At 51.5% G+C, this 12,472-nt stretch overlaps 1 protein-coding gene across 1 annotated transcript in view; it reads right to left on the bottom strand.

Moving 5' to 3' along the window:
* Positions 1 to 9,259: 9,259 nt before the first annotated feature.
* Positions 9,260 to 12,472, bottom strand: part of LOC147107200 (uncharacterized) — a 33,247-nt gene continuing 30,034 nt past the window's right edge. Inside the window, exons 6-8 of the mRNA XM_086007544.1 lie at positions 12,372 to 12,470; positions 11,462 to 11,535; positions 9,260 to 9,593 (exon numbers count right to left, since the gene is read on the bottom strand). Of these exons, the coding sequence (XP_085863670.1) occupies positions 9,431 to 9,593; positions 11,462 to 11,535; positions 12,372 to 12,470 (336 nt within the window). The 3' untranslated portion in view covers positions 9,260 to 9,430. The remainder of the gene's footprint in view (positions 9,594 to 11,461; positions 11,536 to 12,371; positions 12,471 to 12,472) is intronic.

The following is a 12,472-nucleotide window of genomic DNA, read 5'->3' on the forward strand; positions in this document are numbered from 1 at the left end:
TTCTGAAATGTGTTCAGGAGAATTTCCTTGACCAATATGTTCTTGGCCCAACTAGGAAGGAGGCATTGCTGGATCTAGTGCTGGGGAATGAGGTGGGCCAGGTCGACCAAGTGTCTGTGGGAGAACACTTGGGTACGAGTGATCATCGTATAAGATTTAGATTAGCAATGGAGGGGAACAAGGAACAATCTAAAGTGGAACTTCTAAGCTGGAATAGGGCTAATTTCAATGGGATGCGAAAGGATCTAGCCAGGGTAAAATGGAACTGACAGGAAAAACTGTAACGGAACAATGGGTGATCTTTAAGGAGGAGATGTTCCAAGTACAGGCTAGGTACATTCCAACAAGAGGGAAGGGTAAGGGAACCAAAGCAAGGGCTCCTTGGATGACGAGGGAGATAGAGAAGATGATGAAACAAAAAAGAGGGTGTATGATGAATGTCAGGTGAATTCTTCAAGGGAGAACCAGACCAAATACAGTAAGTTGAGAGGGGATGTGAAGATGAAAATAAGATTGGCAAAGAGAGAATATGAGAGTAAAATGGTGGCTAACATAAAAGGGAACCCAAAAATCCTCTACCAGCATGTAAACAGTAAGCAGGGAGTAAGAGGTGGGGTGGGGCCTATTAGAGACAAAGAAGGTGATATATGCTTAGAGGCACAGGGCAAGGCTAGAATACTCAATGAGTACTTTGTATCGGTGTTTATTAAGGAGGTGGATGCTGACAAAATATCGGTAGTGGAAAAGGTAGAAGCAATGGAAGGGGTGAAAATTGATAGACAGGATGAACTAGAAAGGCTGAGTATGCTTAGAGTGGACAAGTCGCCTGGTCCAGATGGCTTGCATCCCAGGTTGCTAAGGGAATTGGGGGAGGAGCTAGCGGAAGGGTTTGCCATAATTTTGCAATCTTCCCTAGATGCGGGGGAGGTGCCTGAGGATTGGAAAGTGGCAGTTGTGACACCATTGTTCAAGAAAGGGTGTAAGGACAATCCTAGTAACTACAGGCCGGTCAGTTTAACATCAGTGGTAGGTAAAGTTTTAGAAACAATAATCAAGGAAAAAATTAACGGGCACTTGGAGAGGTTTAAGCTAATTAAGCAGAGCCAACAAGGATTTGTTAAAGGCACATCGTGTTTGACTAATTGAATTTTTTGATGAAGTAACAGAGGATTGATGAAGGGAATGCAATGGATGTTGTCTACATGGATTTACAGAAGGCGTTTGACAAAGTACCACATAGAAGGCTGGTTAACAAAATTGAGACTCATGGAATGGGTGGGTCAGTGGCAGCTTGGATAAGGAATTGGCTTAAGGACAGAAAACAGCAAGTTGTGGTAAATGGCTGTTTTTCAGACTGGATGATGGTAGACAGTGGTGTTCCCCAAGGGTCAGTACTGGGGCCACTGCTTTTTTTGATATATATAAATGATCTGGATATTGGAATACAGAGTAGAATTTCTAAATTTGCCGATGACACCTGATGCACTATCAATTACTCATAAAAGACTGAGAGTTAGAAGAGTAACTAAAGGCTTTTATTAACAACAGAATGGAGGTCTGCCTCGCGTGGTCGACCGGTCCATGATACTAAGGGCTGGGGAGCAGTCACCTTTATACTCGGACCTGTGGGAGGAGTCAGCCGAGGCATGTCCAGGCATGTACACAGTGGAATACAAACAGTGGTTTACCACATTCACCCCTTGTTTAAAATTGAGTCCGGCGGGGTGAAGTGTATTAAAAGTTAGTGTATTGGAGTCTCTCCGGAGGTCTTGTCTGCCGCTGTGATCTGCGTGGCGACGGCAGGGGTAGTGAAGTTTCCGGCGTCGAGTCCAGCGTAGGCTGTGGCACAGGCGTGTCGTCCTCGTAGATGTCGAGCGGGTCGCGGGGCCCAGGCCTGCCGTCTGCTGGGGCTGGATATCGGATCGTGGGGGGGGGTGGTAGTGGGTAGTGGGTTACTGCGGCCCCCGAGGGTGCAAGGTCTCTTATGGAGACTGTGTCCTCCCGCCCGTCCGGGTATGCGATGTAAGCATACTGGGGGTTGGCGTGGAGGAGGTCGACCCTCTCGACCAGGGGGTCCGTTTTATGGGTCCTCACGTGTCTTCTCAGTAGGACCGGCCCTGGGGACGTCAGCCATGGCGGTAGCGATGTCCCCGATGTGGACTTCCTTGGGAAGACAAACATTTTCTCATGAGGGGTGGCGTTAGTGGCAGTGCAGAGCAGTGACCGAATAGAGTGGAGCGCATCGGGGAGCACATCCTGCCAGCGGGAGGTTGGAAGGCCCCTAGACTTTAAGGCTAGCAGGACGGCCTTCCAAACTGTCGCATTTTCTCTTTCCACCTGTCCGTTCCCCCGGGGGTTGTAACTGGTGGTCCTGCTTGTGGCAATACCCCTAGTTAGCAGGTACTGACGGAGTTCGTCGCTCATAAACGATGAGCCCCGGTCGCTATGGATATAGCTGGGGAAGCCGAACAGGGTGAAGAGGTTGTTCAGACATTTAATGACCGTGGCACTGGTCATGTCCGGGCAGGGGAAGGCGAACGGGAAACGGGAGTACTCATCAATAATATTGAGGAAGTACACATTGCGGTCGGAGGAGGGGAGAGGCCCTTTAAAATCGACGCTCAGGCGCTCGAAGGGGCGAGTGGCTTTTATCAGGTGGGCCCTGTCTGGTCTATAAAAGTGCGGTTTGCACTCAGCGCAGACTTGGCAGTTCCTGGTCATGGTCCTGACCTCCTCAATAGAGTAAGGCAGGTTGCGGGCCTTGATGAAGTGGAAGAACCTGGTGACCCCCGGGTGGCAGAGGTCATTGTGGAGGGCCTGCAGTCTATCGATCTGCGCGCTGGCGCAGGTGCCACGCGATAGCGCATCCGGGGGTTCATTTAGCTTCCCAGGCCGGTACAAGATCTCGTAGTTGTAGGTGGAAAGTTCGATTCTCCACCTCAAGATCTTGTCATTTTTGATTTTGCCCCTCTGCTTGTTGTTAAACATAAAAGCAACTGAACGCTGGTCAGTGAGCAGGGTAAATCGTTTTCCGGCCAGGTAGTGCCTCCAATGACGCACAGCCTCCACAATCGCCTGGGCCTCCTTCTCAACAGCGGAGTGTCTGGTCTCCGGGCCTTGGAGGGTTCGTGAAAAGAAGGCCACGGGTCTCCCCGCCTGATTGAGGGTAGCGGCCAGGGCAAAGTCGGACGCGTCGCTTTCCACCTGGAAGGGGATGGATTCGTCCACTGCGTGCATGGTGGCTTTGGCAATGTCCTCCTTGATACGGTGGAAGGCTAAGCGGGCCTCTGCCGTCAAGGGAAAAGAGGTGGACTTGATCAGCGGACGGGCCTTGTCCGCATAGTAGGGGACCCACTGGGCGTAATAGGAGAAAAACCCTAGGCACCTCTTCAGGGCCTTGAGGCAGTGGGGCAGTGGAAGTTCCATAAGGGGACGCATCCGGTCGGGGTCGGGGCCGATGACTCCGTGTTCCACAACACAGCCAAGGATGGCGGGGCGGTTTGTGCGGAATATGCACTTCTCCTTGTTATATGTCAGGTTTAGGAGTTGGGCGGTGCGGAGGAATTTTTCGAGGTTTGCGTCATGGTCCTGCAAGTCACGGCCGCAGATGGTCACATTGTCCAGATATGGGAAAGTGGCCTGCAACGCATTTTGATCTACCATCCGGTCCATCTCCCTTTGGAAGACGGAGACCCCGTTGGTGACGCCAAAGGGAACCCTAAGGAAGTGATAGAGGCAGCCGTTTGCCTCAAAGGCAGTGTACTGGCGGTCCTCAGGGCGGATGGGGAGCTGGTGGTACACTGATTTCAGGTCAATGGTCGAGAAGACGCGGTACTGCGCGATCTGGTTGACCATATCAGCTATACGGGGGAGTGGGTAGGCGTCCAGCAGGGTGTAGCGATTTATTGTCTGGCTGTAGTCGATGACCAGGCGCTGCTTCTCGCCGGTCTTAACGACCACAACCTGGGCTCGCCAGGGGCTGGTGCTGCCCTCAATAATCCCTTCTTTCAGGAGCCGCTCCACTTCGGTTTTAATGAAAACCCTGTCCCCGGCACTGTATCGCCTGCTCTTTGTGGCGATGGGCTTACAGTCGGGGGTGAGGTTAGCAAACAGTTGGGGGGGGGTGACTCTGAGTTTGGAGAGGTTGCACCTGGTGCGCGGCGGGCAGTTTGGAAGCTGCTGGCTGCGGACTGTGAGTGGGGGTAGGGGTCCACCGTACGCCATCGTAACACTTTTAAGGTGGCACTGAAAATCTAACCCCAGCAGGACGGCAGCACAGAGGTCAGGCAGGACCAGAAGTTTAAAATGATCGTACACGGTCCCGTCTACTACGAGTGTCACCACGCAGTAGCCGCCGATGTCTGCCGACTGGGACTCGGAGGCCATAGAAATCCGCTGTTGCGCAGGCAGGACTGGGAGAGAGCAACGCCGCACCGTGTCGGGGTGGATGAAGCTCTCCGTGCTCCCAGAGTCAAAAAGGCAGATTGTATCGTGACCATTTACCTTAATGTCCATTGTGGAACTGGCCAGTTGGTGCGGTCTCGCTTGGTCCAGTGTAACGGATGCCAGCGTAGGGGTCGGTGTGTCGCTGCGGGTATCAGATGAGGCGGTGTCGGGGGCCTGCTGCGTCCCGGCTGTCGTCCAAGATGGCGGCGTCCATGATCCCCATGTGGCTGGAGGCGTCCAAAATGGCTGCTGTACCGGTGATTCGCACATGGCCAGGGAGGTCCAAGATGGCGGCCCGCATGGCCCACACGCGGCGCTGCTGGGGTTCGGGGTGGCTTTGGCCCTGCAGACGCTAGCGTAGTGTCCCTTCTTCCCGCAGCCCGAGCAGATCGCGTTTTTCGCCGGGCAGCGCGCTCTGGGGTGTTTTGCCTGGCCACAGAAGTAGCATTTCTGGCCTTGGGGCACTGCTGTCTGGCCTTGGGACACTGCTGCGGTAGTTGGGCCGTTGTTGGGGTGTGGCTGGGGTGGCACGGCGCTATGAGGCGGTCCTACCGTGTCCCAGGCTGTCATTCCCCGCGGCGTCCACGGTGCAGAGGAGTAGGCATCCATGCCCTGGTAGGCTGCATCCAACGATAGTGCGAGTTCAGAGGCCTTGTTGAGGTCGAGGTTACTCTGCTCCAACAGTCGCTGTCGGGTGTAATTGGATCTGTGGCCCGCTACAAAAGCATCCCGGATAAGTTCCTCTGTGTACACGGCGGCCTTTACATCCTTACAACCACAGGCCCGGCCAAGCACAGACAGTGCCTGAAGGTATTCCACGGTCGATTCCCCAGGTTGTTGTTTACGACTCCCCAGGAGGTGCCTGGCGTACACTTCGTTCACTGGGCGCGTGTACTGGTCCTTGAGGAGCTTGATAGCGTCCGCGTACGAGGTCGCGTCTTGGATGACCGAGTACACTCGGTGGTTCACTTTGGAGGTCAGGACATCCAGTTTGTCCTCGTCCGATTTGATTGCTTCGGAGGCGGTCAGGAATTTTTCGAAACACTTAAGCCAGTGAGTAAACTTGGTGGATGAGTCCGCCTCCCGATGATCTAAGTCCAGGCATGCTGGTGTGAGGATCTTCTCCATTATAAAAATGTTGTTAATAAAATTGATGCGCTATCAATTACTCATAAAAGACTGAGAGTTAGAAGAGTAACTAAAGGCTTTTATTAACAACAGAATGGAGGTCTGCCTCGCGTGGTCGACCGGTCCATGATACTAAGGGCTGGGGAGCAGTCACCTTTATACTAGGACCTGTGGGAGGAGTCAGCGAGGCATGTCCAGGCATGTACACAGTGGAATACAAACAGGACAAACAGGAATACAAACAGTGGTTTACCACAACACCAAACTTGGGGCTGTGGCAAACAGTGAGGATGATACCAATCGACTGCAACAGGACATAGAAAGGCCAGCAGAATGGGCAGACAAGTGGCAGATGGAATTTAATACAGAGAAGTGTGAGGTGATGCATTTTGGCAGAAGGAACAGGGAGAGGCAATATACACTTAATGACACAGTTTTAAAGAGTGTGCAGGGACATATTGAGAGAGTAGTTAGCAAAGCATATGGAATCTTGGCTTCATAAATAGAGGTATTGAGTACAAAAGTAGAGAAGTTATGCTGAACCTTTATAAAGTGCTGGTTAGGCCACAACTGGAGTATTGCGTCCAGTTTTGGTCACCGCACTTTAGGAAGGATGTGAAGGCCCTTGAGAGGGTGCAGAGGAGATTTACCAGAATGGTTCCGGGGATGGGGGATCTTAGCTACAAGGACAGGTTGGAGAAGCTGGATTTGTTTTCATTAGAGCAAAGGAGGTTGAGGGGGGATTTGATAGAGGTGTACAAGGTTATGACGGGTTTGGATAGGCTAGATGGGGAAAGGCTGTTCCCACTAGTTGATGGGACAAGGACTAGGGGACACAGATTTAAGGTTTTGGGCAAGAGATACAGGGGGGACGTGAGGAAAAACTTTTTTATGCAGCGAGTGGTGAGGACCTGGAACTCGCTGCCGACGGAAGTGGTGGAAGTGGACACACTCAATGTTTTCCAGGGGAGACTGGATAGGCACGCCAGGGGAATAAACTTGCAGGGCTACGGGGATAGAGCGGGGGAATGGGACTGACTGGATTGCTCCACAGAGAGCTGGCACGGACTCAATGGGCCGAATGGCCTCCTGTGCCGTTATAACTCTGACTGGATCCCTGGAATACAACTCTAGTTTGTGTAATCTCTCCTCCTGAAGTCCGGGAAATCCAGTCACTTCCACCAATCTACAGAGAAACAATTCTGCTCTAATTGACCTCCGGATATGTTGGCCTTTGACCTCACACTGTGCCTATTTACAGCGATTTGACCGAAAAGAGACAGCTGCATCTTTCGCAGCAGAATAATACACAGCCCATTATCTGGTGTAAACACTCCTGTCCTCGTAAAACTGAACAGGGACACGGGGAGATGATTGTGTGTAAAATATTTAATTTTGTAGTCATCAAGATAGCAGTGGCTGATAAACTGTACAGGAGTCTCATAGTGAAGAGTTGCTATTAGTTAATGAAGGCCCCGTCTGTCCTTCTGAGAATCGAGATCCACAGTCACTATCGAACCTGGGTTAGACCACACTTGGAGCACTGTGCACAGTTCTGCTCTCCATATTACAAAAATGGATATCGAAGCACTGGAGAAGGTGCAAACAAGATTCACAAGAATGTTACCAGAACTGAGAGGTTATACCAATCAGGAAAGATTGAACAGGCGGGGGCTCTTTAGAAAAGAGAAGGCTGAGGGGTGACCTGATCCGAGGTCTTTAAAATTCTGAAAGGTTTTGATAGGGTAGACGTAGAGAAGATGTTTCCACTTGTGGGGGAGACCAGAACTGGGGAGCATAAATATAAGATCGTCACTAATTAATCCAACAGGGAATTCAGAAAAAATTTCTTTTCCCAGAGAGTGGTGAGAATATGGAACTCGCTACAACAGGGAGTGGTTGAGGTGAATAGCACAGATACATTTAAGGGGAAGCGAGATAAACACGAGGGAGAAAGGAATAGAAGGATATGGTGATGGGGTGAGATGAAGAGGGGTGGGAGGAGGCTCATGTGGAGCAGAAACACCAGCACGGAGCAGAGGGGCCGAATGGCCTGTTTCTGGGCTGTAGACTCGATGCTTGACGCACAATCTGAGATTCTTCAGTCCCACATTGATGTGGTGGCTTTGCTGTGCTGAGAGCTTTCATTTCTGCCCGAGTATAGCAAGTTCTTGACTTTATTTCTCCAGTGTCCCAGGATTTTTCTGGCCCAGCTGTTACAGCATTTTGCACTTTAATAGTTCACATTTCATCTTTCCTTTTGCTGCTTATCTTCGCCTGGAAGGTGGAAAGCACAGACCGTGAGTCGAGGGTTTAATGTCACAATCACTTGGTGCATAGGAACAGGAATAGCTCAGCACTGTAGAGAAGGACCAGCCCTAGATTTTGTGGTCAAGTCTCTGGAGTGGGGCCATGAACCCACAACCTTCTGACTCAGAGGCGAGGGTGCTGACACTTTGATCGTGGCTGATCTGTATCTCAACTCCATTTCCCCGTCTTGGTTCCACATCCCTTAATACCCTTAACCAACAAAAATCTATCGCCCTCAGTCTTGCAATTTCCAATTGACTCCCAGCCTCAACAGCCTTTTTGGGGGAGAGAGTTCCAGATTTCCACCACCCTTTGTGTGAAGAAGTGCTTCCTGACATCACCCCTGAACGGCCTGGCTCTAATTTTAAGGTTCTGCCCCCTTGTTCTGGACTCCCCCCACCAGAGGAAATAGTTTCTTTCTCTCAGCCCGATCGAATCCTTTAATCATCTTAAACACCTCGATTATATCACCCCTTCATCCTCTAAACTCGAGGGAATACAAGCCCAGTCTGTGTAACTTGTGCTCATAATTTAACCCTTTTGCCCCGGTATCATTCTGGTGAACCTGCATTGCTCCCCCTCCGAGGACAACCCTTCTTTGAAAGCATCCCAATTGCCGTATTTAACTCTTTCCGTGGTACTGCATGATTGAGGCATGCCTGGGTCGCTCGTGAGCTAGAAGGACAAGGGCAGCAGGTATACGGGCACACCACCACCTCCAGGTTCCCCTCCAAGTCACACACCATCCTGACTCGCAAATATATCGGCCGTTCCTTCATCGTCGGTGGATCAAAATCCTGGAACTCCCTAACAGCACTGTGGGAGCACCTTCACCACACGGACTGCAGCGGTTCAAGAAGGCATCTCACCACCACCTTCTCAAGGGGCAACTAGGGATGGGCAATAAATGCCGGCCTTGCCAGCAATGCCCACATCCCATGAATTAATTTTTTAAAATTCGGGGGGTCTCCACTCCTACCGTTAGAGTGCTCCCTGAGACTGTCAAAATCTGCAGCTGTGGCGATGCATAATTATGACCTCAAAAAATTGTGTAGGAACAGCACACTCCAGATCGGGCGAGCATATCTAGTAGGGTGTAAACTGCACCCTTATAAATGATGATGGGAATCTAGAACGCGTTGCCTGAAAGGGCGGTGGAAGCACATTCAATAGTAACTTTCAAAAGGGAATTGGATAAATACTTGAAGGAAAAATATTCACAGGGCTGTGGGGAAAGAGCCAGGGGGAGTGGGACTAATTGGAGAGCTCTTTCAAAGAGCCGGCACCGGCAGGATGGGCCGAATGGCCTCCTGTGCTCTCATTCTATGATTCCAACACAGCCAATTTGTGCACAGCAAGATCCCACAAACAGCAATGAAATAAACAACCAGATAATCTGTTTTAGTGATGTTGGTTGAGGGATGAATAATATACCATGTTTTGGCTGCAAATCGTAAAAATAATGCAGCGGGGAGTGCTTGATGATGGTGTCTCAACTCGAGAACTGATGGTTCAGACTCCATCCTGCCTGCTGTCTCCTTTTACCTTAATCTCCGTCGTCAGCCGGAAGCCAGAAATAATCAACCACCTTCCGGCCTTTACTGGGACACGATATTTCCTGGTGTTTGACAGGTGGGAGATCGCTGAAATAACCCTGGGTCCGACTCTCTTTGGTCGGGCTGCCGGGTGATGCCATGCAGTACGTCAACCTGCCAAAGGAAAACCTCTTTAAACCTTCGGGAAACTGCACCTCTCTGTTAGCGACTCAATAAAAAACCCGCCATTGGCTTAAAGCCCAGTTAGTGGGACCAGGGGTCCTGGAGTTCCACCCATGGGGAACGTCCATCGCCGGAGTCCGGGGGAGATTCCCTAATTATCATGGAGCTTGGCAGGTGCACGTGTCACAATGGGTGGGCCAGAGTGGGGGAGGGGTGGGCATAAGGAACAGGAGGAGGCCATTCAGCCCCTCGAGCCTGTTCCGCCATTCAGTGAGATCATGGATGATCTGTGCCGGCGTGGCCTTGGAGGAATTTTCAGACAAGAACCCCCATGTTGAAGTCGAGGAGTGGGGCAGGTAAAGGGGGATGGAAAGTGTCTGAGACATCAAACCTTGGAGGTGAAAAAAGGCACAGACAATGGTTTCAGGGTTATTGACATCAAAAGAAAGACAGACTTTCATGGCCATTGGACGTTACAAAGCGCTTTCCAGCCAATGAAGTACTTTTTGAAGTGTAGTCACTGTTGTAATGTGGGAAACACGGCAGTCAATTTGCGCAGAGCAAGCTCCCACAAACAGCAATGTGATAATGACCAGATAATCTGTTTTAGTGATGTTGATTGAGGGATAAATATTGGCCAAGGACACTGGGGAGAACTCCCCTGCTCTTCTTCAAAATAGAGCCACGGGATCTTTTACATCCACCCTAGAGGGCAGATGGAGCCTCGGATTAACGTCTCATCTGAAAGAGGGCACCTCCGACAGTGCGGTGCTCCCTCAGTACTGCCCCTCCGACAGTGCGGCACTCCCTCAGTACTGCCCCTCCGACAGTGTGGGGTGCCCTCAGTACTGCCCCCTCCGACAGTGCAGCGCTCCCTCAGTACTGCCCCTCCGACAGTGCAGCGCTCCCTCAGTACTGCCCCTCCGACAGTGCAGCGCTCCCTCAGTACTGCCCCTCCGACAGTGCGGCACTCCCTCAGTACTGCCCCTCCGACAGTGTGGGGTGCCCTCAGTACTGCCCCCTCCGACAGTGCAGCGCTCCCTCAGTACTGCCCCTCCGACAGTGCAGCGCTCCCTCAGTACTGCCCCTCCGACAGTGCAGCGCTCCCTCAGTACTGCCCCTCCGACAGTGCAGCGCTCCCTCAGTACTGCCCCTCCGACAGTGCGGCGCTCCCTCAGTACTGCCCCTCCGACAGTGCGGCGCTCCCTCAGTACTGTCCCTCCGACAGTGCGGCGCTCCCTCAATACTGCCCCTCCGACAGTGCAGCGCTCCCTCAGTACTGCCCCTCCGACAGTGCGGCGCTCCCTCAGTACTGCCCCTCCGACAGTGCGGCGCTCCCTCAGTACCGCCCCTCCGACAGTGCGGCACTCCCTCAGTACTGCCCCTCCGACAGTGCGGCGCTCCCTCAGTACTGCCCCTCCGACAGTGCAGCGCTCCCTCAGTACTGCCCCTCCGACAGTGCGGCACTCCCTCAGTACTGCCCCTCTGACAGTGCGGCACTCCCTCAGTACTGCCCCTCTGACAGTGCGGCACTCCCTCAGTACTGCCCCTCCGACAGTGCACTGCACTGGAGTGTCAGCCTGGATTTTTGTGCTCAAGTCTCTGGAGTGGGGACTTGAACCCACAAACTTTTCACTCAGAGGCGAGAGTGCTGCCCACTGAGCCACAGCTGACAAAGAGAGGCAATATCACGGAGGTGAAAGTATGTGGTTCTGGGACTGTGCCAGACATGGGGTTTGACAGTCGGGGCAGGCTAGCTGGCCTCTTCCTGTCCGTCATTTCTGTCAGTCCGTGACATGGGCGCCCGTTACAAAAGGGAACTGGCTGGTTGTTTCGATGTTCAAACTTCTGAAGCCTACCTTTCTGGAGTTGTTAATTGCTGCCGGTCATCAGTTTCAACAACAGGCAAAGTAAGTTGCACTGTCTCTCCTTCCTGAAATAATCCACAGATACAACTTACATGTTCAACATTACTCCATGTCATTTACTGACTCTCCGAAACAAACACACAATAAAAGTGAATTGGCGGACGTGCGTGGGAAAAAGAGAGCAGCAAGATTGATCCCGACTGCGAGGAGGGTGAGTGATGGGGAAAGGTCAGGGAAGATTAAGCGTCATAGTCTAGAAAGTAAGTGATTGAGGGGCAACATCACTGAGAGTATTAAATGAGATAGACAATGGCGGGGGAGGAGGTATGTCAAGGCACTGGAGAATATTTACAAGAATGATACCAGAACTGAGAGGTTATACCAATCAGGAAAGGATGAACAGGCGGGGGCTCTTTTTTCTAGAAAAGTGAAGGCTGAGGGGTGACCTGATCGAGGTCTTTAACATTATGAAGGGTTTGATAGGGTAGACACAGAGAGAGTGATTCCACTTGTGGGGGAGACCAGAACTCAGGGCCATAAATATAAGATAGAGAGTGGTGAGAATGTGTAACTCGCTACCACAGGGAGTGGTTGATGTGAATAATATAGAAGCATTTAAGGGGAAGCTGGATAAACACATGAGGGAGAAAGGAATAGAAGGATATGTTGATGGGGTGAGATGAAGAGGGGTGGGAGGAGGCTCGTGTGGAGCAAAATCACCGGCACGGACCAGTAGGGCCGAATGGCCTGTTTCTGTGCTGTACATTCTGTGATTCTATGAACACAGACCCACATCCGACCCGGCCACAGATGCATTTTTTACAAGCTGGGAGCCAAAAGAAACATAATTTTGCTGAACACAGATAACAAGAGTTCTTAAAATAGTTAATAGTCCACTTACCACAAAACTCCTGGGGCTTCCGTCGTGTGTTTTTGCGACACTGACTCGCTGCTCACATTCCGTCCTGCACAGGAAATAAGTCTGGAATTTGGCCTGGCACT

Source organism: Somniosus microcephalus, chromosome 15 (genome assembly GCF_052327205.1).
Source record: "Somniosus microcephalus isolate GS21.2 chromosome 15, FLI_Smic_1.0, whole genome shotgun sequence".
Taxonomy (NCBI): Eukaryota; Metazoa; Chordata; class Chondrichthyes; order Squaliformes; family Somniosidae; genus Somniosus; species Somniosus microcephalus.